General features: G+C 36.0%; 1 protein-coding gene across 1 annotated transcript in view; it reads left to right on the top strand.

Annotated features, from left to right (window-relative positions):
- Nucleotides 1-25424, top strand: part of LOC137389867 (regulator of G-protein signaling 22-like) — a 65062-nt gene that overhangs the window by 12333 nt on the left and 27305 nt on the right. The window contains 11 exon segments of the mRNA XM_068076015.1: nt 1412-1558; nt 2088-2209; nt 3818-4017; nt 5516-5711; nt 8101-8276; nt 9036-9069; nt 9484-9682; nt 15056-15284; nt 21185-21366; nt 22581-22694; nt 24209-24461. Coding sequence (XP_067932116.1) covers nt 1412-1558; nt 2088-2209; nt 3818-4017; nt 5516-5711; nt 8101-8276; nt 9036-9069; nt 9484-9682; nt 15056-15284; nt 21185-21366; nt 22581-22694; nt 24209-24461 — 1852 coding nt within the window.

Below are 25424 nucleotides of genomic sequence, written 5' to 3' on the forward strand. Positions count from 1 at the left end.
GCGAAGTTCCATTGTCAGAGCAGCCTATTGAAATTCAGCTAGCAACTTATCTGAAGTAGCCATGGAGGCTGCATAGGCTTGGATGCTTTGTTCTTCTTCTTTCACTGTTTGCTGTACATTTTTGAGTCCCCTACCTCATCTTTCTTATCCAGATACAATCTAGTAGTATCAGATTTTGGGTGGAGTGCTCCATGCATGGTCAACAGTTTACGAGTTGCTATATCTGTTTTCTTAATGGCTTCCTCAGTCCGCTTTATTATGCCTGCTGGGTATATTACTACTGGCAGTGCATAAGTATTTATTGCCATGACTTGATTCCTGGCATTGAGCTGGTTTTGTAGGATCTGCCAAAAGCGTTTCTTGTATTCAGTAATAGCTTTGTGACATACTTCAGCTTCATAGTTGATGTTGCTTTACATATTTATATACATATGTACATATACATATGTATATATACATATGTATACATATATGTACGTATTTATATATGTATACACATATACGTATACATGTAGGTATATATGTATACTTATATATACTTTTTTTACCCATATAATGCTCGTGCAACGCCGGGCATTCACTTATTGAGATCAGTTGTTAATCGTTATGTGAGACACAACATTATTATGGGTATTTTAACCTATTTAATAAATATTTTCACCATTAATATGGTTTTGCTTGGTTGAACACTGTAGTGTAATGGATAAGCTTGGTGCCTCTGACAATCTTTTGACGATCTCGAAACAGGAGGTTTCGGATCAAATCTCACCAAGCAGCTTTTCCATTACTAAAACATTATTACTATAACCGATATATAGATTGCATATTGTATATATAGTTTGTAAATAACTATAATGTATATGCCGTATACTGTTAGTATAATTTCTACTGTATATATACATCTACACAGCAAGTGTATATATGCAGTATGCTCTGTAATATCAGTTCTGAATTGTGTATAGAAAAAAGCAACATCATGATTTCTCTACATTGAGCCAAATATTATTCAACAAAAATTTAAAATCCCGACTTGGACAGAGACATTCTTTATAATTGTACTGCAACTTTATTTGTGCTATTTTTCCTTTTTACTGATTCAAGCTTTGGCATTTGAAATTTGAAATTATTTTTTGCATGCTTGGTATTTATTACAATTCTTGAAGCATTTCACATTCTGACTAGAAGAATTTTTTATGTACAGTCGACTTGAGTATTGATTTTTAGAGTGAGCGCACACTTCCTTCCAATTCCTATTCATCTCACTATTCATAAACATCATGGCCACTTGAATTAGTTAGTATCAACTAATCTCTCTCTCACAGTATCACTACATTCTTTATAGACGGCAGATGAAAGCCTTGAGTAAAGTAATTACCATTGATTGCACCTGCATCTCGAATCATGTTGGCAGGTGTGTATGTATGGGGGAAGCAACTCCAACAGAAACAGAATCATTTCTGAGCAAGGCTCGACTGTTAGAAGGCACTTGCACAACAGCGAGTACAACCGAATCTCGCCCAATCAGTAGTCTAGTTAGACCTGACAGTGGACTAGGAAGGTAAACTTACTGTATGCCCTTAAGAAAATATGTTTTTGCTTTAAAAACAACTAGTCAATCTAGGTCGTTTTGGGCTCTAAAAATGCAGTAAACATCAGGAATGTTATTTTCTAGAATATTTGTTCTGTTTTCCCTTTTTTCGCAATAAATGTACAAGCCTTGTCAGTGACTTGTTGAGATTATTATCAAATTAGCTAACGAATGTTGTCTAGACCATACTGTAAAATTTTATAGTGTAAACAATGAAAGTTCCATGTTTTGTTGTGCTGCTCATACTTGTATTAAGAAAAAATTTTGCAGGTGTTAAAAATTTTAACACCTGCAAGATTTCAATGTTTGTATAATAGCGTAGGTTAGTTTAGACTTATTTTAACCTATCACAAGATGTAGCGCTTTGCTTAAATATAGATTTAGAAGCTTTAGATTAGAGCTCCATAAAAGTTCTTCTGCCCACATCAAGATCACATCAACCATACTATTCTCAGTCATATACATTTGATAGCCTCACAAAACTCTCCGGTGATCCAAGTAGCTCCGACGAAGAGCTGCACTCCAGGTTGGTAAAGCCTTTTGTAAAATACTCCAAATCGGTCACTCCTCGACCCGGTGATATCGTCTGCCACAGTATGGATGAGCATAACTTGAGACCAGGTAAGCTGTCAGCAACTTTGTCCAATTAGGAAGATGGCGGTTGGTTGTGGTGTAGTTATTCTTTCTTTGTCATGGAAGAAAGGGGAACAAATATATAGTCTATGGCTTGATATAGTGCCATACCTTTGTTTTAGTGGGTAGGTCTGTATTCAGCGGATAGGTCTGCGCTCAGTAGGTAGGTCTGCATTCAATGGGTAGGTCTGTGTTTATTGGGTAAGAAGTGTCTGTTCAATGGGTAAGTCTGTGTTCAATGGGAAAGTCTGTGTTCAATAAGTAGGTCTGGATTCAGTGGGTAAGTCTGTGCTCAATGGGTAGGTCTGGTGTCAATGGGTAAGTCTTTGTTCAATGGGTAAGTCTGTGTTCAATGGGTAAGTCTGTGTTCAATGGGTAGGTCTGAGTTTAATGGGTAAGTCTGTGTTCAATGGGTAAGTCTGTGTTCAATGGGTAAGTCTGTGTTCAATGGGTAAGTCTGTGTTCAATGGGTAAGTCTGTGTTCAATGGGTAAGTCTGTGTTCAATGGATAGGTCTGTGTTCAATGGGTAAGTCTGTGTTCAATGGGTAGGTCTGTGTTCAATGGGTAAGTCTGTGTTCAATGGGTAAGTCTGTGTTCAATGGGTAAGTCTGTGTTCAATGGGTAAGTCTGTGTTCAATGGGTAAGTCTGTGTTCAATGGGAAAGTCTGTGTTCAATAAGTAGGTCTGGATTCAATGGGTAAGTCTGTGCTCAATGGGTAGGTCTGGTGTCAATGGGTAAGTCTTTGTTCAATGGGTAAGTCTGTGTTCAATGGGTAAGTCTGTGTTCAATGGGTAAGTCTGTGTTCAATGGGAAAGTCTGTGTTCAATAAGTAGGTCTGGATTCAATGGGTAAGTCTGTGCTCAATGGGTAGGTCTGGTGTCAATGGGTAAGTCTTTGTTCAATAGGTAAGTCTGTGTTCAATGGGTAAGTCTGTGTTCAATGGGTAGGTCTGTGTTCAATGGGTAAGTCTGTGTTCAATGGGTAAGTCTGTGTTCAGTGGGTAAGTCTGTGTTCAATAAGTAGGTCTGTGTTCAATGGGTAGGTCTGTGTTCAATGGGTAAGTCTGTGTTCAATGGGTAAGTCTGTGTTCATTAAGTAGGTCTGTGTTCAATGGGTAAGTCTGTGTTCAATGGGTAAGTCTGTGTTCAATGGGTAAGTCTGTGTTCAATGGGTAAGTCTGCGTTCAATGGGTAAGTCTGTGTTCAATGGGTAAGTCTGTGTTCAATGGGTAAGTCTGTGTTCAATGGGTGAGTCTGTGTTCAATGGGTAGGTTAACATATGGTAGGTATACGATATACATATATAGGCTGTGCTCATATCCCAAGGGATACATTATATACATATGTAGTATATACATGTATATAGAATATATGCCGTACATGCATAAGCAATATTTTGATTTAAACACTTCTTTGTCATACATTTACTTTCTTAAAGTCTGTGCGGCAACCTAGTTGTTTCATGGCCGGAGGTCAACTCTCATTAGCAATGGGAGTTATGGCATCCCCTTGCCTACTGCTCTGAGCTGCGCTGACTAGGCAGATATAGCTGAAACAATACTGTCCATAGCATGATACATATATTCATGATTTAGACACACCCTCTTGGAAGAGATCTCCAGGGGCAAGTGTGTATGTCACTCCTTCTATTGGTGAAAAAGAAAGTAGTCAACCGGCCAGTTACTTAGAAGAACTTGAAAGACTAGCATCTGAGTCATCTCTATCCAAGGACTCACACGATGACACATCATCTACAGCAACATCTAATGAGCTAGTCTTTGCGTCGGTTGATGAGGTAATATTAAAAGATAGACTTTAAAAGATGAATTTTGAAATCACTGGGACAAATTCCTGCAGTTTATACTCTTTAAAAATGCATGAGCTGACACATCACAGCTATCAGTTCATGTCACATAGTTAATATAGGATTATATTCATTTGCTTTCATGTCATCTCTTTATTGTATGCATATCTTCGATGTTAGTCTGATATTTATTATTAGTCTGATACTTATTATTAGTTTGATATTTATTATTAGTCTGGTATTTATTATTAGTCTGGTATTTATTATTAGTCTGATATTTATTATTAGTCTGGTATTTATTATTAGTCTGGTATTTATTATTAGTCTGGTATTTATTATTAGTCTGGTATTTATTATTAGTCTGGTATTTATTATTAGTCTGATATTTATTATTAGTTTGATATTTATTATTAGTCTGGTATTTATTATTAGTCTGATATTTATTATTAGTCTGATATTTATTATTAGTCTGATATTTATTATTAGTCTGGTATTTATTATTAGTCTGGTATTTATTATTAGTCTGGTATTTATTATTAGTCTGATATTTATTATTAGTTTGATATTTATTATTAGTTTGATATTTATTATTAGTCTGATATTTATTATTAGTTTGATATTTATTATTAGTTTGATATTTATTATTAGTCTGGTATTTATTATTAGTCTGATATTTATTATTAGTCTGGTATTTATTATTAGTCTGGTATTTATTATTAGTCTGGTATTTATTATTAGTCTGATATTTATTATTAGTTTGATATTTATTATTAGTTTGATATTTATTATTAGTCTGATATTTATTATTAGTCTGATATTTATTATTAGTCTGATATTTATTATTAGTTTGATATTTATTATTAGTTTGATATTTATTATTAGTCTGATATTTATTATTAGTTTGATATTTATTATTAGTCTGATATTTATTATTAGTCTGGTATTTATTATTAGTCTGGTATCTATTATTAGTCTGGCATGATTCTCCAAAGCATTTTGCTAATAATTAAGAATTTTTAATTACATGGTCACTTCTATTAGCTAAAAAAGCAGAAATAACTTAATGATGCTTATTGTACATGAAAATATAGCAAAAACACTGCAATATTTAATATTCAAAGGTGAGAACTGAGGATATGACACTGCAATTGTCTTCTTACAATTCATCATTATTCCAGTATTTATCATATCTCAAGGATAGAACTTCTAGAGGGTAAACCCATGCTAATTTTCTATAGTATGGACTTACATCTCTAAAAGTTGTACAAATAATCTCTATATATGTATATATATTATATACAAATATATATAGTACTTTATTATATATACATAGTAGTGTATTTTATATATATCATAGCTTAAATTTATATTAGTATATTATATACTGTGGTATATTTTATACATTGTAGTTTATTTTATATATAGTAGTATATTTATATATAGTAGTTTATTTTTGATGAGTTCTTATTCTATTTTTTTTTTAATATAGATGTCTTCAGTGATAGCTGGAATAGTCATCAAGTTTATGCTAGCAGAGTTTAACAATAGTCAACCAGAAGTCTATGCTCATCACAAGGCTGTTAGAGATCTTATAGCAGAAGAGTCTATGAGGGATTACTCTCTCCTTGACATAGATGATGCGTCATGCGAATGGGTTATTGAAACTCCACCTCAAATACAAGTTTGTGTGGTTTAAGTACATCTACATGATTTGTTTATCCTAGTAAACAGAAGAGAAGAACAGCTTTTAACAAGTATATTGTATCATTGGATTTTTAATTTGTTCATTACGGGATGACCTAGAAATCAGTGCTATTTCAGTTGGTAATCACTGTATTCTCATAGCTTTTCATTAATTGAAAATATATATAGAGGTATTTTTGCTAATAAGAAAAATTAAGGAGACTCAATTTGTATGCAACTATGAAAGAGTCTGGAAATTTTGCTATTTACATAAAAAGGTTAATAAGAATAATCGTTGGCTTGTAGAACTTGTAGAACACAGGCGTAGATTGACTATAAAAGAGATAAAACTTCAGTTCTATTCAACAACTTTGGTTCTTTTTAAATTTTATTTCTACAGCACCGTAAGAAAAACAGTCTGTAAATAAATACAAAACACAATACATAAAAATGCAGAATTTTGCTGTAACCCAAATAATACATTTTTAAAGACCTAGTTTCTTAAATGTGTTATTGAACATTGATTTTGATGCATAATTTGGATAACTGAACACTTAAATGACATTGTGCAGATATTGTTATCCAGATAAACTTACCAATAATAGCAGTTCATAAGAACAGAGTGAACAACAGGGAACTAAACAGTTTATTTGTATCAAATAAATGCTCGTTTAAGCAAAAAACAAAACTATTTTTATACTCAGAAGTTTTTTACGGCATTAATAACTGCTTTTCTTTGCACCAACATAAACACTTATTGCATATTGTGTTAAGTGTTGCCCACCTCTTTAAAGTACAAATAAGTCATAATTATAAATTCAACAATGCATGTTTCTAAACAGTTTGAGGAAATTGCTTTAAAAGGCCTAATAAAGGTAAATTTATGGCCTACTTATTAAACGCTTAGCAGTCCGTTTTTGGCAAAAATGGGTTGTGGCTTGGTTAGATGGTCTCCAATATTAACCCAAAGTACTGAACATATATATATATATTTATATACATGTATATATATATACTACTACTAGCTGCGCTTCCCTGCGTTACCCGGGTGTTAAAAATCAGCGTATAAACAATGAGACGTAATGAGAGCTGCCTGCCCCTTGCTATTAGCCTGAAACATTGCTACTGGATAGTTTGAGTAAGCTTACTAATAAGAACCATTGTTTCTCATGACGTAACGCCATCACATTACCTCGTGACGGAAAGCGATAGCAAATTTTCTCCCATATAGCGACATTTATTGTCTCATGAATACATCAAGCTTGTGTAGCTGAATTGGTAAGGCTTTACTAGCTATAGGTGGAACTACACACATACCAACATACATACACACAAACTTTGAGAAAGACATATATATATATATATATATATATATATATATATACAAATACATATAAGTATATATAAACACATATAAATACATATATATTTATTTAAATAATTATATTCATGTGTATTTATATATATAGTAGTACGCTATAATTATATATCACTATATGTAGCAATATATATATAGATAGCGATTTATGTATTATATATACATGTATTTTTATCGCTATATATAGACACATATATCGGTATAATATATATATATAGTATATATTTATTTACTCTAGGACAGTTATGTATTCGCGTCAGCCAACTTTCGCATTTTCGCGGAGTCATCCTCTCGCGAAAGTTTCATGAGCGAAAATATACTATCATAACGAACGAGCGAAAGCGCGAAATTAAATAGCTTTGTTTATTGATAGTTCGAGAAACAAATAGCAGCAAGCAATCAAATTTCATTATTGATCTCACTCACGCATTTCTACCTGCGGTTCACAAATACAAACTAGTCCCAAATTGAAAAAAATTTTCTTACCAGTAAACTGGACCTGAGGAATTTAAGTATGTTTGTTCCACTGCATTTATTTTCACATCACTATATTTTCACACTCATCAGAGCTGCGAAATTAAGTTGCTGCGAAATTTTGCTCTGTATGCTTGGTATATTGTTAGCTGCATTTCAAAGTTTGAAGTTGAGAGTTTTCTTCTTTTTTAATCTGATTACCACCGGAAAAAGAGGAGATAACCTGTAATGCCAGTCATTTTTTCCTGGTTTTATTCAAATAATTGTTAATAAATCAAATAAATAATTAATAAACTTATATTATTTAACATTAATAAATAATCACGTAATGAAAAGTCACTAATTTTCTTGTTGCACTTCTCTGAGCAGTTTCGTAGCAGATTATTTTGTTAAGAAAATGAATAACGTGATCCTTTTACTCCATTTTGTTTCTTGTTTTAAGTAAATGGAAAGCTTACAGAAAGTGGTTATTGCAACTTTTTCAGCTATGTTCTATATATCTAATCTATTGTTACCGAAGGAGACATCTAGCGAAAAAGCAGAAGTGACTGTTCAAAGCAGTAAAGATCTACCAGAAGAGCATACAAAGCCAAAAAAAGTCAGAGAAAGCGATGAAGACTCGGTTCTTTGTAGCGATGAGGACTATGATGAGGAAAGGGACTCGTATTTCAGAAAAAATAAAAGCAAGAGATTTCACCCTCTTACTTGCAAACAGGTATGCAAACCTTTACTACTAGTACGACCACATAAATTACATAATACCCCCAATGTACGTATTTGCTGTCAGCAGTGGGTCTGAGGTGGCCTTCTTATAGCGCTGTATGTGACAGACACAATGTCCTGTCCTCATGTCAGCAATGACCATAATCTGAGTGATATGTAAAGCAATAATATGACTGCAGGCTGTATAAATGATGATGCTTCGCAAATTATTAACTATGTAATATGGCGGCGGAAACATTAATGAAGTAGATAAAATACTTTTTTTAAAGCTGATATAGTTAGCATTAGAAAACTGTCGCATGAGTGATCTACATTTAGACTCGATACTGTCAGATCATCAGCAATTGTCTGTTCCTAACACCGGTACAAGACAACTCTCGGAACATGAAATACAAGTTACTATATCACTGCATTGCCTGCTTTTGTTACAGCCATATCCTTGAATGGCTGTGTCCATTTTTCATCTACGCAGCTAAAAGCTGTCTGTTGTCACCGCATTATAAAACTAGATGTTTGCCTTCCTTGGTTAGCGTATAATCCTTCATACATGTATATTACAGGGTATAGACGACTTCAAACAGTTCTTAAAAGGAACTGCAGGAGAAAAGCATTGGATGCTATGGTTGGATATAGACAGGGCAAACACACTTGGGCCAGAACATCTTGATATGGCTATGTATGTTCTTTCCAAACCTATTTTAGTATGATAAATAGTTTTACCATAGAGACATACAGGTAGTATAGACCTTAGATGACTGATACATATTACCTATAGAGACATACAGGTAGTATACACCTTAGATGACTGATGCATATTACCTATAGAGACATACAGGTAGTATAGACCTTAGATGACTGATACATATTACCTATAGAGACATACAGGTAGTATACACCTTAGATGACTGATACATATTACCTATAGAGACATACAGGTAGTATACACCTTAGATGACTGATACATATTACCTATAGAGGCTGTAAGTCCAATACCTAAGTTCTTTCTTAATAGAGTGTGTGTGCGTGGGTGCAAGCAAGGGTGTAAGCGTGTGTAAAGGTCGAATGCCATCATATTCATAAATTGCTAACCGAATCCAATTAGTTGGAGTTGTTTTCCTAATCACAAAATATTGTACCCAAGTATCTTTCTACTATTTTTAAACTTTTTTCAGAGCCATGATCTATTTTATTTCTATCAGTGTGACTATGGGCCGTATGCTGTTTACATTTGTTCAGATATTTGGAGGGTTTAAGAAACAAGTACCATAAAAAGGGTGCTGCCTATGAACTATCCATTGGCAGCAAAAGAAGTTTACAGCTGACTGACTCTTCAAATTGGACGCTCTCACATTTATACACTATCCAGAATAAAATAGCTGAGCCTCTCCTGGTTTACTGGTCAGTGTTCGTTTCCATGGTAATATACTATGATATTAGTATCTCTGTTGTTACTAGTGAGTGCTTATCTCCATGGTAATATACTATGATATTAGTATCTCTGTTGGTACTAGTGAGTGTTCATCTCAATGGTACTATACAATGATATTAGTATCTCTGTTGTTACTAGTGAGTGTTCATCTCTATGGTAATATACTATGATATTAGTATCTCTGCTGGTACTAGTGAGTGTTCATCTCTATGGTAATATACTATGATATTAGTATCTCTGTTGTTACTAGTGAGTGTTCATCTCTATGGTAATATACTATGATATTATTATCTCTGTTGCTACTAGTGACTGTTCATCTCTATGGTAATATACTATGATATTAGAATCTCTGTTGTTACTAGTTAGTGTTCATCTCTATGGTAATATACTATGATATTAGTATCTTTACTGTTGCATGTACTGGTGTTAATATTACTTTTCGGCTGCTTGCCATTGCAACCGAGTTTATTCTCATCGTGATTAGTATGTTATCTACTACTGCATCAATATTCCTGAGGCCAACTTGCAGTTGTTTCTATCTACTAACTAAAGAACTTTATTAACAAAGATTAAAGAACAAATTATCGCTGTTTTGTACAATTTATATCAGTTATGGTATTCGTGCTTAAGCCATGTGCTTTTTAAAAGTGATGAAGGGAAACATAGTTTTTAAGTTCACTCAAGCTACTCGTAATTGCACCCTAGAGAGGCAGGTTATTAGATCAACTAGTGATGCTGAGTTGAGTTTAATCTCACTTGTGATTGACTACACAATTTATCTACCGGTTACCACTGAACGCACCTAAGATGCACCAAACTAAACATAGGGCTACAGCAAAATAATAGCCTCTCATGTAATAACTTGACTTATGGCTATTAACGCATCTGAAAATATTTCTTTTCATTTCATTGTCTTGATATGCAACTCTTATCTTAGCTGAAATGATTATATTTGATAAATATTGAAATTTATCATACCTAGAATTAAAATTAGCTCAACATAGAATGGAGCAGTATAAATTAGCTCAACATAGAATGGAGCAGAATAAATTAGTAAAGAATTAGATAGTTGACTTATTTTTTTCAACCACTGTCAGTTTCTTGACAGGAGCCGAAAAAAATATACATGCTACAGACAGTACTGTTTCGGCTATTGAAGCCTCATCAGTGCAGCTCAGAGCAGGCAAGGGAGACAAATCCCATTGGCAATGAGAGTTGACTTCCCGCCATAAAACAACTAAGTTGCTTCACAGACATTAAGAAAGTTAATGTGCTGACACCAGAGTGCTCAAATCACAAAACTGATGAGCTATGCACAAAGGCAAATAGTGCCGTATCTCTCACAGAGAGCGCAACCAAATCGAAGTAAGGGAGCATTATATATATATATATATATAAAATTGTTTCCTCACCCCGGTTAACCCGTGTGGGTGGTAGTTTCTGCTCTAACTCGGGTCTCCTACCAGAGACCTGGGAGTTAGAGCACTCGCCGCAAGATCTTAGCTGTTCCCAATAGCGCACTTTTCTGCAACTCACCTGAGTTGATTGCTGTTGGTATCTGGGCAAGCCACATTTTATGTGCCGATGTTATTGCACCCAGTGCCCCAATGACTACTGGGATTACAGTTGTTCTTACATTCCAGCATTTTTCAATCTCTTCTCCAAGAGGGAGATATTTCTCTACCTTTTCTTTTTCTTTGCTGGCTATATTGTAGTCATTGGGTACTGCTATATCTATTATAGTAGCTCTCTTGTTCTCCTTGTCTACCACCACTACATCTGGTTGGTTTGCCAGGACATGCTTGTCAGTCCGGATGTAGAAGTTCCAGAGGATCATAGCGCGGTCATTTTTATTGACCTTACCAGGAGCTTCTCACCAGTGTTGTGGTTTATTAAAGCCATACTCGTCACATAGACTTCTATACACAACACCTGCGACATGATCATGCCGCTCAGTGTATGCGTTTCCTGCTAGCTGCTTGCATCCACTGATGATGTGTTGGATGGTCTCAGGTGCATCTTTGCACAGTCTGCATCTAGGATCGTGTCTAGTGTAATAGATTTTTGTCTGGAGTTGCCTTTTTGGGAGCACTTGCTCCTGGGCTGCCATGATTAGCGACTCTGTATTGGCGGTTAGGTTTCCTTTGTTCAGCCACATATATGTCTGGTGAAGATCGCCAACCTTAGATATTTGTCGGTGGTAAGCACCATGAAGAGGTTTCGTGTGCCAGTCAATTTCCTCATCATCAGGGCGAAGGTCCATTGTAAGAGCAGCCGATTGAAATTCGGCTAGCAACTTATCTGAAGTAGCCATGGAGGCTGCATAGGCTTGGATGCTTTGCTCTTCCGCTTTCACTGTCTGCTGTACACTTTTGAGTCCCCTACCGCCATCTTTCTGACGAAGGTACTAATGACGGTACTATATATATATATATATATATACATGTATATATATATATATATATACATGTATATATATATATATATATATATATATATATATATATATATATATATATATATATATATATTGAAATGTATCCTACTTGGAACTAAAATCAGAGTGCTCAACATAGGATGGAGCAATATAAATTGGAAAATTAAATAGTTTACTTATCTTTCAGCTACTGTCAGTTTCCTGCTGGCGCATTCTTCAGGCTGTAAGCTTCAACTGAAGCTTACAGCCTGAAGTTGAAGCTTACAGCCTGAAGAATGCGCCAGCAGGAAACTGACAGTAGCTGAAAGATAAGTAAACTATTTAATTTTCCAATTTATATATACATATATATATATATATATATATATATATACTAGCTGTGCTACTCGGCATTGCTGAAAGTTATGAAATTTTTAATTTACAGTGGTTTGAAAACATTTACAATTGTTTTATTTATTTTTAATTTAGTTGTCCTTCACAAAACCTTTTCCTCATGATATGAAGTTTGAAACTTACAGTCGTTTGGCAAAGTTTGAAAACCGTAACCGTTGTTTTTATTTTTTCTTTTAATTTATTTCATGAACACAAAACATTATTTGTAATAACGTATAGTAGAACCTCTTTTCGAAAACCGAGTTGTTCGAGATCCAAAACAATTTTCCTATTTGAATGAATGTAAGTAAATTTTATTCTATTCCAAGGCAAGAAATCAACTTCAGTAAAGTATTTTACATTTTACACTATAAACTGTACTGTATACTGCATAGTATAAATAAAAACTGTTAGATATAGATCGTGCTTAATTTTAATAAAAGATTTTCTATTTATGATGTTGGAAAAAAACAAAAGTAAACATTAAAACATCAAAAACATTAAAGGTTACGATACAATGGCAGAAATTGCAAAAACTGATAATGAAACAGCAAAAATTGCAACAGATCAGTTACATCAAAAATCGTAGGAAAAGGTAAATATAAACAGCAATGGCACGTTTACTTCACATCGTTGAAGGATAATCTTCCTCCAAAACAATTTAGGGTAACTCGACTGGAGGAGTTGTCTCTCTAGCAAATCTATTCAATAAATGTCTTCACCCCAGATGGTTCCTCCCATTTTGTAAATTTATGAAACGCAAATTGCTTCTCCATTTGTTAACGAATGTTTGCATGCTGTTCTAATTTCAACGCGCATGCTCTCGAATTTATGTTCAAGATCCGAGACGAACAAATCTCAAAATCTTTGATTGATAACCAACTTGGTCGAGAACCGAAGTGTCCAAGAGCCGAGGTTCCCCTGTATATCTTCTATCTTCTTCTATCTTCTATATATATATATATATATATATTTTTGTAAGTATGTCCGTGTGTCATATGTCTGTCTGCATTCCGGCTATAGCTATTGTTAGAATAACTACAGCTGAACAAAAATTCTGACGCAATGTCACTGAGTACCGTCATTAGAAAAGCCTATCAGTTTACTGGAATTTTCCATTGGCAATGTGCCAGGCTAATAGCTTGAAAGTTACAGTTGTTTGACAAAGTTTTAAAACCTTTACAGTTGTTTTCATTTTTTTCTTAATTTATTTCAACTACACAAAACACTTTTTTCATGATATGCAGTTTGGAAGTTAGAATAGTAAATGTTGTTTTATGTTAAAAACAAATCAATTTTTTATCCAGACTTTTTTATTACCCGGGCAACGCCGGGTAGCACAGCTAGTAATGTATATACAGTAGAACCTCGGCTGTATATAATCAGTACACAGTGTATTTCACTGTGTACTGATTATATACAGCCAAAATTTAAGTTCGAGATAAATTATTGTCGATATCGTGGGGCCGAATAAATTAGCTTTAACGAAAAAAGACGAAAAAGCATCACGTTGCATATACTTAGGTCCGAAAATGTTTCTGAACAGAAGCATCTATTGGACGCAAGGCTAAAATAGTTAACACGGGCACGCTGTAACTGTTATATGAAAGCGTATATGATCACTATGGCGTTCTAGCTCAGCGGTAGAGCATCCGGATTAGAAGCTTGTCGATGCAGCCCAGGAGCAAGTACTCCCAACATGGCAACTTCAAACAAAAATTTATCACACTAGAGGTGATCCTAGATGCAGGCTGTGCAAAGATGCACCTGAGACCATTAAACACATCATTAGTGGATGCAAGCAGCTAGCAGGAAACGCATACACTGAGCGGCATAATCATGTTGCGGGTGTTGTGTACAGAAGTATATGTGATGAGTATGGCCTTAATAAACCACCACACTGGTGGGAAGCTTTTGGTAAGGTCAATAAAAATGACCGTGTCTGAGCAAAGCAATAAAAATTAGTGGTGCTATTTTGGTGGTGACGAGGAGAACAAAAGGGCTTCTATAATAAATATAGGCATCATATAGCAGTACCCAATGAGTACAATATAGTCAGCAAAAAAGAGTAAAGAAACATCTCCCTCTTGGAGAAGAGATTGAAAAATGCTGGGATGTAAGAACAACTGTAATTCCAGTAGTCATTGGGGCACTGGGCGCAATAACACCGGCGCATAAAATGTGGCTTGCTCAGATACCAACAGCAATCAACTCAGGTGAGTTGTAGAAAAGTGAGCTATTCGGAACAGCTAAGATCTTGAGGCGAGTGCTCTAACTCCCAGGTCTTTGGTAGGAGACCCGAGTTTGAGCAGGAATTACCACCCATACGGGTTAACCAGGGTGAGGAAACAATTATTTCTGCAACTAATCATTAAAGTGCGTAACTATTAGCTGTAGTACTAACACTAGTAACAATGCCAGCGGTATATGGTTTACTAACATTAATCTCGTTAACTTGTTATGAAAAATGCTTGTATTGCATGCAAATCACTTGAATTTTAATTATTAACAAATTATAATCATTTTCTTTTAGGGCTCCCCAATACATCGTGAAGCACCAAGTGAAGGTTGTACCTGATACAGTGAACACAGATTACAGAAATCAAAAGTCAATTAGAATCAGCTCTGCTAGGAGACAACTAGAGGCGCATCCTCAGCCCAGAACCAGTTCCTTACTACCTCTTCGTCCAAAGAGTTGCAGACCAAGCATTAGGACTAAGCAATCAGAGATTCAAGCCCTTTATGATGGTCCTACACCGAAGGTGAGGCTCACAGCTGTAGAAAAGGATTGTTGGTATATTGGATGATTAAAATTCACCTACTGTGTGCTAGTGGACAGTGAGTTATAACAAATTGGCATTGACTTATACTGTAACTAGCAGACATTGAGTTATAACCAGTGGGGAAAAACTACTAACTAGTGGTTAGTTGCTTACATATATGAACATAACACGCTGACTTATAGCTAGCTAATAGCAAGCTATAACTAATAAATAGTGAGTTATATCTAGTGAAAAGTAAGTTGTAACTAGTACATATACTGAAAAATTAAACTAGTGAATAAGGGCATGTAACTATTAGATAATTATTTACATGTGTAACAATTGGTTTATCATCCATTGCTCGTAGGTAGTGACTTAAACTGGAAGATAAATAGGTTTTTTAACTGGTAGGCTGAGTTATAAGTAAAACATATAGTAAGCACTTATAACAGTTAGATAGTGGCTTATAACTAGTAGATAGTAGTAGATGGTGACTTATAACTAGTAGATAGTAGTAGATAGTGACTTATAACTAGTTGATAGTAGTAGATGGTGACTTATAACTAGTTGATAGTAGTAGATGGTGACTTATAACTAGTTGATAGTAGTAGATAGTGACTTTTAAACTGTTAGATAGTGTTAGACGGTGACTTATAACTAGTAGATAGTAGTAGATGGTGACTTATAACTAGTTGATAGTAGTAGATAGTGACTTTTAAACTGTTAGATAGTGTTAGACGGTGACTTATAACTAGTAGATAGTAGTAGATGGTGACTTATAACTAATAGATAGTAGTAGATGGTAACCTATAACTAGTAGATAGCAGTAGATAGTGACTTATAACTAGTAGATAGTAGTAGATAGTGACTTATAACTAGAAGATAGTAGTAGATAGTGACTTATAACTGTCAAGAGTTGTTTATGATGCGCATTGGCAGATATTTATGACTGGATGCCACACTAGGACAGTATAAATATTTGCTTTTACAGCAGCAATTTTTATTATATAGAACGCTTGGTGCTGCGTGGAACAGAAGAAAAAAAAAAGGATATGACGTAATGTAATATAACAGCGATGTATGTACTATAACTAAATATGAGTTGTCATCCCATGGTGCACATAACTCTCAGTTCGGTGTACACAATATTCAGTAAACGCATAGAGTAGGAAGTATAACAGGAGTATTGATATGAGTATTGATACATATACAATGTATATATATATATGAGATTGTGCGACATGGTAATGATTGTATGTCAACATGCCCCCTCAAGCATTAGCATGTGTACAGCCTGGCGGTGGCGTATCTTGTCAAGTGGTTTTGTAAGTACGTCGGCTACATTGTTAGCTGTTGCAACATATTTGTATTCGACTGCCGGCTGATCTTTCATAAAATGATGTCATATGTCAATATGTTTCGTGCGGTTATGCTGGCTGCCCGTCTTGCTGGCCAGTGCGATAGTCCCTTGATTGTCACAGTAGATAGGAGTTTTATCATTGAGCCTTCGACCAAGTGCTCCAAGAAAGTTTCTTAAGTAAAGTGTTTCCTTGACAGCGTCTGTCAGTGCGAGATACTCGGCCTCACATGACAAGAGAGCTACTGTCGTTTGCTTACGTGTATTCCAGCTAATTGGTGCCGTGCCTAAAGTTGCGAGGTAACCACTTATCGAGCGGCGGTCTTCAGTATCACCGGCCCAGTCAGAGTCAGTAAACATGGTCAGCTCGTTTATTGGTTTAGCTGAGAATTTCAAGGTATAATGTTTGGTTCCCTTCAAGTAGCGAAAAAGGCATTTGGCGGCTTGTATGTGAGTGGCGTTGGGTTTTTCGAGAAACTGAGAGAGTTTTGACACGGTCTAGCTGATATCTGGTCGTGCACCAGTCATAAGATAGATGAAACATCCAACGGCTTGACGATACGGAAACTGAGTGTCCTGATTGTTTTCTTGTTTGTCAGCGCTAGATGTCAGAAGGCGTGTGTTCGTGTCGGCGGGCATTGCAGCTGGGTTACAGTCGGTCATATTGAATTTTGATAGTATGGCATTGACATAACGTTCTTGGCTTATACAGTAGCTGCCATCAGGTTGACGTTGGAAGTCAATACCCAGAAACCATTTTAGTTGGCCTCTGTCATCCATCTTGAAAGCAGTGTTTAGCATCTCTTTTACAGTGTTGACTTGTTTCATGTCACTGCTAGCAACTATGATGTCATCAACACAAAATAGCAGGTATATGTCATTTGTGTCGGTGGGTTTCTTGTATACACAGGCGTCACTATCATTTGATGCGAATCCATTTGATTTTAGAAATTCTGTCAATAGTTGGTGCCAGTTCTTTTACTTTGTTTAAGTCCATACAATGACCTGTTTAGTTTGCATGTCAGACGTGCGTTGTTTTGGTGCGTTACGTACCCTGGTGGTTGTTCGACATATATTTCCCTATCTATCGGCGCGTTCAAATATGCCCCCTTAACATCAAGTTGGTGTAGATGTAAGTTGAAGTGTGCGGCCAGCTGGAGAATCGTATGAATAGATGTGAATCGAGTGGTCGGCGAATATGTTTTGTCGAAGTCTTGGCCTGGTATTTGTGAATATCCGTTGGCTACATACCTGGCCTTGTACTGAATTTGTCCATCAGCACTTTCTTGTTTGTATGTATACACCCACTTCCCTTTAATCTCGTGCTTGTGAGGTGGTAGTTCTGTTACTTCCCAGGTGTGATTGTCACGTAACGAATGAATGTCAGAATCTATTGCTGCCTTCCATTTGTCGGCGTCGTTGGACTTTATTGCTTCTCATATGTTGTAGGTAGTGTGGGCAATGCAACTCATGCGTAGTCGACGTTAGTCAGTAATTGATAGTCGTCAAGATACGACGGAGGGCGTCGAGCTCTCTGTGGTCATGATGATGTTGATGTTAGCTCAGTGTTAGTACTGGTATCAACTGCACCTTGTACTGGTGGTATGGGAGTTGTGCACTCATCATCTGAAAAGGAGTCAACTTCTGGTTCGTTGTGTATGTAAACGTTGCGGGTAGTGATCACATTGTTAGTGGTGTTGTTGAGAACTAAATAGCCATTTTTAATTGGATTGATACCTTGGTACTTTCCACGTTGTCCTCGAACATCCAGTTTCTGTTTGTGGGTTTTGGTGTAGAAGGTGCAGTTTGAACCAAATTCGTGTAGGTTCCTCATATCTGGTTTTCTACCTATGAATAGTTCGTAGGCGGTCAATATTGACTTTTGCTGGAACGATCGGTTACGTAGGTATTGAGCATAAAGTATAGCAAATGTCCAGTATGGTTTGGGGAGCTTAGATTCGTTTATGAGACATTTAGCCATATCTAACAGGCTACGCCAAGCTCTTTCGAATTGCCCATTTTGGAACTGCGAATATGGAGTGGTTTTCGAGTGTTTTATACCATTGTTTCGTAGGATGTTAGCAAATTCATTACTAGTTTATTCGCCACCATTGTCTGTGTGTCTTTATAGAAGGTTTCCTATCGGAGCTGTGTCAGCAATGAATCTCTTGAGTGTAGTTGGCACTTCATCTTTAGACCGAATTGGGTATACAAAAATCATGCCCGAGTATTCATCACAAAAGTTTACTATGTATCTGTGTCCATCACGTGAAACAGGTTCTATCGGCCCACATACATCAGAGTTCACGCGTTCTAGTGGTTTTGTCGCACGAGGTAGTGTGTCGTCACATGATTTTGGGCTTCGACTCAGTTTGTTTTTCTTGCATGTGTTGCATGTCTTTACTGCCTTTGTGTTGCGGACGGTCATGTTTTTAGTCACTGTCGGTAGTTTTATGAGATCATTGTGATTCATGTGTTCGAGTGCTCGGTGCCATTGCTCCAGTGTACAAACATTGAATGATGTGTGTACATTGCATGTCGGTAAAAGGTACAATTGTCCTTTCTGTGTAGCAGTGAATGTTGTAATTCTTGATATAAGCTGTGTCTTTTCTTTACAGAATGTCAGACTGGCACCTGTGTCGGTATAAGTGCGCACAGAGAATAGGCTCATCGGAAATGACGGGGCGAGTAGTGCTTTAGTGAGCAGTATCCGTTTAGGATTACCATCGGTGTCATATACATGGAATTCAGCTGATCCTCGTGCGGTTGCCATTTGATTACTTCGAGTACCATCGGCAAGTTGAATATAATGGTTATTGGCTTTAAAGTCTGGGTCAAATGAAATAAAGCGATCAGCTTTGTTTACAATGTGTGTAGTCGCACCACAGTCCACTAGATGAGAACGGCTGTCGTCGGATTGTTTTTGATTGGTGTTACTTTGAGCAATTGTGGTGTCTATTGCGAGTGAGTATGTCGCTTCAAATTCGGAAGCAACATTGTTAACGAATGTTGGCAACTCACTGCTACTGCTCTTTCTCTTAGCGAAGCATATACTCTTAACATGTCCAGATTTCTGGCAGAAGCTACAGCGTAATTTCGAGCATTGATGGCACGTTTTTGTGTTGTGCCCAGGTTTCTCATATGAGAGGCATACTTTGCTGTTGCTAGGTTTTGCTTTTGCGTTGTAGTGACTGTTGTAATTGTTAGTATTACTGCGGTTAGCGGGCGGCTCATATGTCTTAGAGCTCATGGCGGTTGTGTGTGTAGGAGTGCGGATAGCTTCTGTATTTGCGTGGTTTGTTACAGCGACCTTAAACTCAATGAGTTTTGACGGAGTCGGTTTGAGTATGTACTACTACGAACGAATTAAACGAAGCAGGTAGACCTTTCAAGAGCATAGCTATAATTAAGTTTTTTGATATTGTCTCACCTGCAGAGTGAAGACCAGTTGCGGCTCTTTCTGCTCTTATTAGGTAGTCGGTGACATCTTTGGTTTCTTTCATTGATAATGTCGTTAGTTCTTCATATATAGTTATTACTCTGGGCTTCTCTGTACTGACGTAATGTTTCCGTAATGCTGCTAAAGCCTCACATCCATTGTTAGAAGCGTCATTTACGATTAATTGAAGTGATCTGTCGTCCAAAACTTGGACAAGTTCAGCGAAGGCTCTTCTGTTTTTGGCATTAAAGTCTTCATCATTTTCTACGCTAGTTGGTAGTGGGAGTATAGCTTTGTGTATCGAAATGTCCAAAGTGTATAGATAGTTAATAAAACGTGTTTTCCATATGTTGTATGTTTCTATATTACCGTCGAAGTGCGGTCTGTTTCTGGGCCCATAACCTGTCAAGAGTTGTTTATGATGCGCATTGGCAGATATTTATGACTGGATGCCACACTAGGACAGTATAAATGTTTGCTTTTACAGCAGCAATTTTTATTATATAGAACGCTTGACGCTGTGTGGAACAGAAAAAAAAAGAAGATATGACGTAATGTAATATAACAGCGATGTATGTACTATAACTAAATATGAGTTGTCATCCCATGGTGCACATAACTCTCAGTTCGGTGTACACAATATTCAGTAAACGCATAGACTAGCAAGTATAACAGGAGTATTGATATGAGTATTGATATATATATATATATATATATATATAATAGATTGTGCTACATGGTAATGATTGTATGTCAACAATAACTAACAGATAGTAGTAGATGGTGATTTATAACTAGTAGATAGTAGTAGATGGTGATTTATAACTAGTAGATAGTAGTAGATAGTGACTTATAACCCGTAGATAGTAGTAGACGGTGACCTATAACTAGCAAATAGTACATGCATCGTTAAGATGCAAGTCATGGTCGATTTTCGACAGACAGCAAGCCATACTCGGTAAATATTCCTTTATGACAGCAAATGGTGGTGGGATTAGTAGAAAGGGCTAATGACTATTTGTTAGTCAATCCTAAGGAGTGGAGAGAATAACTATGTAATAATAGCTGATAGGTATAAATATGTACATACTACCCTGGTTACAGGACTTTGTATGGCAACCACCAGAAACGGTACGGCTGCCAGAGACTCAAACACCAATTGGCCGTCGTAGAACTCATGCTGTGCAGTCCGTTGAGCTATGTAACACCCATGCAGCGGGTCAGAAACAGAGGTTAGACTATGAAGCTAAACTAACGAAAGCTTTCCCAAAAAGACCAATGTCAAGGTTAGTTCAAATTCCAATAGACTCTGGTTAATGCAGGCCTACTTCTCAGCCTACTTCTCAGCCTACTTCTCAGCTCTTCCAACTCGTAGCATATACTCACAAATCCCAATATAATTTATTCTAATATAGTATCATTCTAATATAATTCTTTCTTCTTTGTAGTTAGATTTGCAATTAATCTTTCTAAAAATTATTTAAAAATTTTAAATTATGTTTTTGTAATTAGGGCCACTGCAAGTATACCTGCAAAGAGTGTGAACATATTGAAAAGCATTTTTACAAATTGGTCATGAAATAGTAAAAAAAGTAAATATATTTTGCTATTATGAGCAACTAAACTTCGTATTTATGAAATACAGGCTTTACAAAAATTATCGATGTTTTGTACAACTGTTGAGTCCTACATGTAATCAAATATATAAGGAGTTATCCTTCGCACACATCTGTTAATCTTAAAATATAGACACAGTCATTATTTTAGATCTTTCTCTGTGTTGTAGAGAAAGATCTGTGAATATGCCATTTAACAATATAATAGTTATAATAGTTATACAGCTGATAGACAGTTAGCTTAGACTACAAATATTAAAATCTTTTTGAAGATCTCAATGCACAGGTTTTACATGTAATAATTGTAATAATGGGGGTACGATAGCCTGTGTCAGCAAATCCTCAAAGTTTGGGACTACTGTGGTAGACCCCGAGTGTTCTAAAAAGACAATGTCATTTCTCTGAAAATTGTAAAGATATGTATATGACTGGAGGTGAATGCCAAATTGATACATACTCTAAACATTGATTTGAGATCCTGAAAATGGTCTCACTTTCGCAGATAAACTTCAATTGAAGGCGTAGAAAGCGAAAGTCATGAAGTCAATTATAATCAAGGCAAATAAAAGAATACAAAATTAAAAACACGATTGCTGCTGCAATAATGTGTGAATTGAGAAAGTAATAATATATGAGTTAAAGAGACAATGAAAAATGCTTCTGATATATATAAAGCAGATTTATGTAAAGGCAATTGAGTTTTAAATTGTTTTCTAGATTTTCTAACTCTAACCAGAATATTCAAATATGAGCCGACACATGATGTAGCCCTAGTACTTTTACTTGTACTTTCTCTCATCCTTTAGATCTGTTGCTACCTTTTCCCGCTAGAGTAGCGTATGCTATGCGTGTTGTCCTGTCAAGCTGTTTGACTTTGCCTCTAGTAAACTGGCTGCCAGGCCTCGCAGTGCTACCATACACCAAGCTACAGATCGGCCAAAGATGGCAAAACAACGACCAGCGACAGCTACTGGAGTTGTCCGCCATTTGAACACTGGGTATGCTTTTCGTGTGATCTTGGCTGGATTATGTTTAGTTTGTTCCTAGTGCTACTTCTGTGAGCTACTGTGAGCTGCTCATGCCATAGGCTTACATTAAAAATGAAAGAATCTGTTAATACTACGCTGTGCAGCGAATTCTTTGACATAACGTCACCCAATCTTAAATTCCTTGAAATAGGAGTCTCTAGTAACATACTGGAATGTGTGCACATGTTTGGCTATGATTTGCATAACTTAGAAATGCCTCAACTAACCATTCGATGACCTTTGCATAGCTCTGTGTGCCATTGCTTAAAAATACCAGTCTGAGATCCTAACTGCTTCAACTCATAATTTATGATATTGCTTCCAATCACCACTGCGAGATATGCTCGATGGCGACAGAGGCTTCTATATACGTAGTTAGTTTGGCCACTCAGCTCTGATCTGCTTCCATTCTTCTCATATCACAGCCATATGTTGAGTACTTTATAAAATTCTAACCAAAGTATTTGTACTTTTAGGAGGTGGCCCTAACTCGTTACTTTTGATATATGTATATATTATTTTATTAGCGATAACTTAATTTTAAATGAAACTATTTTCCAAATTATGCCATACAACAATGATAAAACAAAAAATGGCAGTCAGTCAAATCAAATAAGTAGTTTGACATATAGTGTTTGAAATACCTTCCGCTGTTAAGGGAACGGATATTAGGTGAAACATTGTTAAAGGAGTTAGCTGCTCACTCACATGACTAGGAACATGACTAGGAACATGACTAGGAACATGACTAGGAACATGACTAGGAACATGACTAGGAACATGACTAGGATACGCAGCTGCTTCATAAGGTCTACCAACATTTAGTCATAAATTCAATATATACAAGTGTCTTATGTTTGTTAGATTTCAATAATATTCTAATAGAAGCAATAATATATGGGCCACCTTTGTCAAGGGATGATTGATGCTTTGTATTAATTGTCAAATCTTCTTCTCCAGTCAGTTTTCATTACATAAGTATCTCTCTGCTTTACCTAATGAATGTCATGCAATAAAAGCTGTTTTCCTTTTTAAGACAATTTCAGTTGCCGCAGAGCACTACTGCACCGTACTTGTCACTAATGTATTTCAAGCCACCCTTCTGACACAGCTAGCTTATAGTCATGTATTAGGTAAAAATATTTTATTAACATTAATTTTAACATTTTAGTTTATATAACCTAGTTTTACCATTAATCGCTATAAGATTTGTTGACTGCTACGCTCGCCAAGAAATGTGGTTACAAGAGGAATAGAGGCATCAAACTAGTCGACTAACTCATCAGTCTTCACTGGGGTATTGTGTCTATGTGTCTATGTGTCTATGTGTCTATGGGTCTATGCAGAAATAACAGTGCTGTACATTTAATCACAACTTATGAAATGAATTTTATGCACAAAAAGAAAATACTAAAGCTTTTATAAAGTTTATAAATTCATCCCAACATTATTTTTCTGTTCAACCTTTGATCTTTTTTTCTTAGAAGCTCTAAACTCACCAAGCAAACTCAGGAGAGTCATAAAACATCTGCCACTATCTCCAGCAACTCTCAAATTGATGCGCTGGATGATCAAAGTCTCTATCAGAGTGATATAGCCTCAGATAAGGATGCTAAAATATCAGAAAAGTCTGAATTTACTGGAGGACGACGGATGGATGCCCTGCTCAAAGCTTTAAACCATGAGCATGAATCTGGCCTATTCTTTAGAAAATATATTGGGCTTGCACATAACCAGGTAAAATTTACTGGTTATTCATCGGAAATATATCACATCTTTTGATTACACTGACAGACACTGCACTTCGATTCAAACAGTTTATGGCACCCAGCAGCTGATCTATTGGGTAGCTAGAGTAGGCTGTTGGAGCAAAGGCTAGGAGTAAAATGGCTTCATGTCTCTAAATCTCCATGATGTGGAGGTTGCAACAGTTCTTTTTAAAAAGAAAGGTTCATAGCAAAAGGGGAAGAGCCAGCAAGAGAAAATAGCATCTATTATGCAGACTGGTATGCTGACTGGTATGCTGACTGGTATGCTGACTGGTATGCTGACTGGTATGCTGACAGTCTCTTGTGCTGTGAGAGATCATCATGTGTAATAACTATGTGCACAATTATTCTTAGTTGTGGGAATGTAACATTACCATGTACATACTAAATGCAGTGTACTGTGGGGAGTACTTACCTTCGAGACAGACAGACAGACATATAACATAAACGTTGAAAGCTACACGTATTGAAAGCTACACGTATTGAAAGCTACGCGTATTGAAAACTGCACGTATTGAAAGGTTTTAGTATGTATTTTACTAAACTAAATTTTAACTTTGTCGTAGGCTAAAATTTTACCACTTATCTGTTTTCGAATTTGTTTTTACGTATAATGAATAGCGGTGAACTGAGATAACAAACAAGGTCTCTTTCAGGTGTTGTGGGAAGAATTTTGGCGAGTAGTATATTGACATTTTTGTTATTTCATCGTAATCAGTACACCAACTGCCAAATTTTAATTTCTTTAAAACTTTTTGTTGATATTGTATGGCAGAAAAAGTCGAAAAAAAGTCGTTCGCGCATGGGGAGGACAGAAAAAAACATCATGCTCCATATATTAAGGCACAAAAAAATCTTATAACAGGGCATCGTTACTCGAAAGCGCATGGTGTGTACAATTGCAATAGGGTATACGTGATATGGTAAAAGT

This window comes from Watersipora subatra, chromosome 3, assembly GCF_963576615.1.
Source record: "Watersipora subatra chromosome 3, tzWatSuba1.1, whole genome shotgun sequence".
Taxonomy (NCBI): domain Eukaryota; kingdom Metazoa; phylum Bryozoa; class Gymnolaemata; order Cheilostomatida; family Watersiporidae; genus Watersipora; species Watersipora subatra.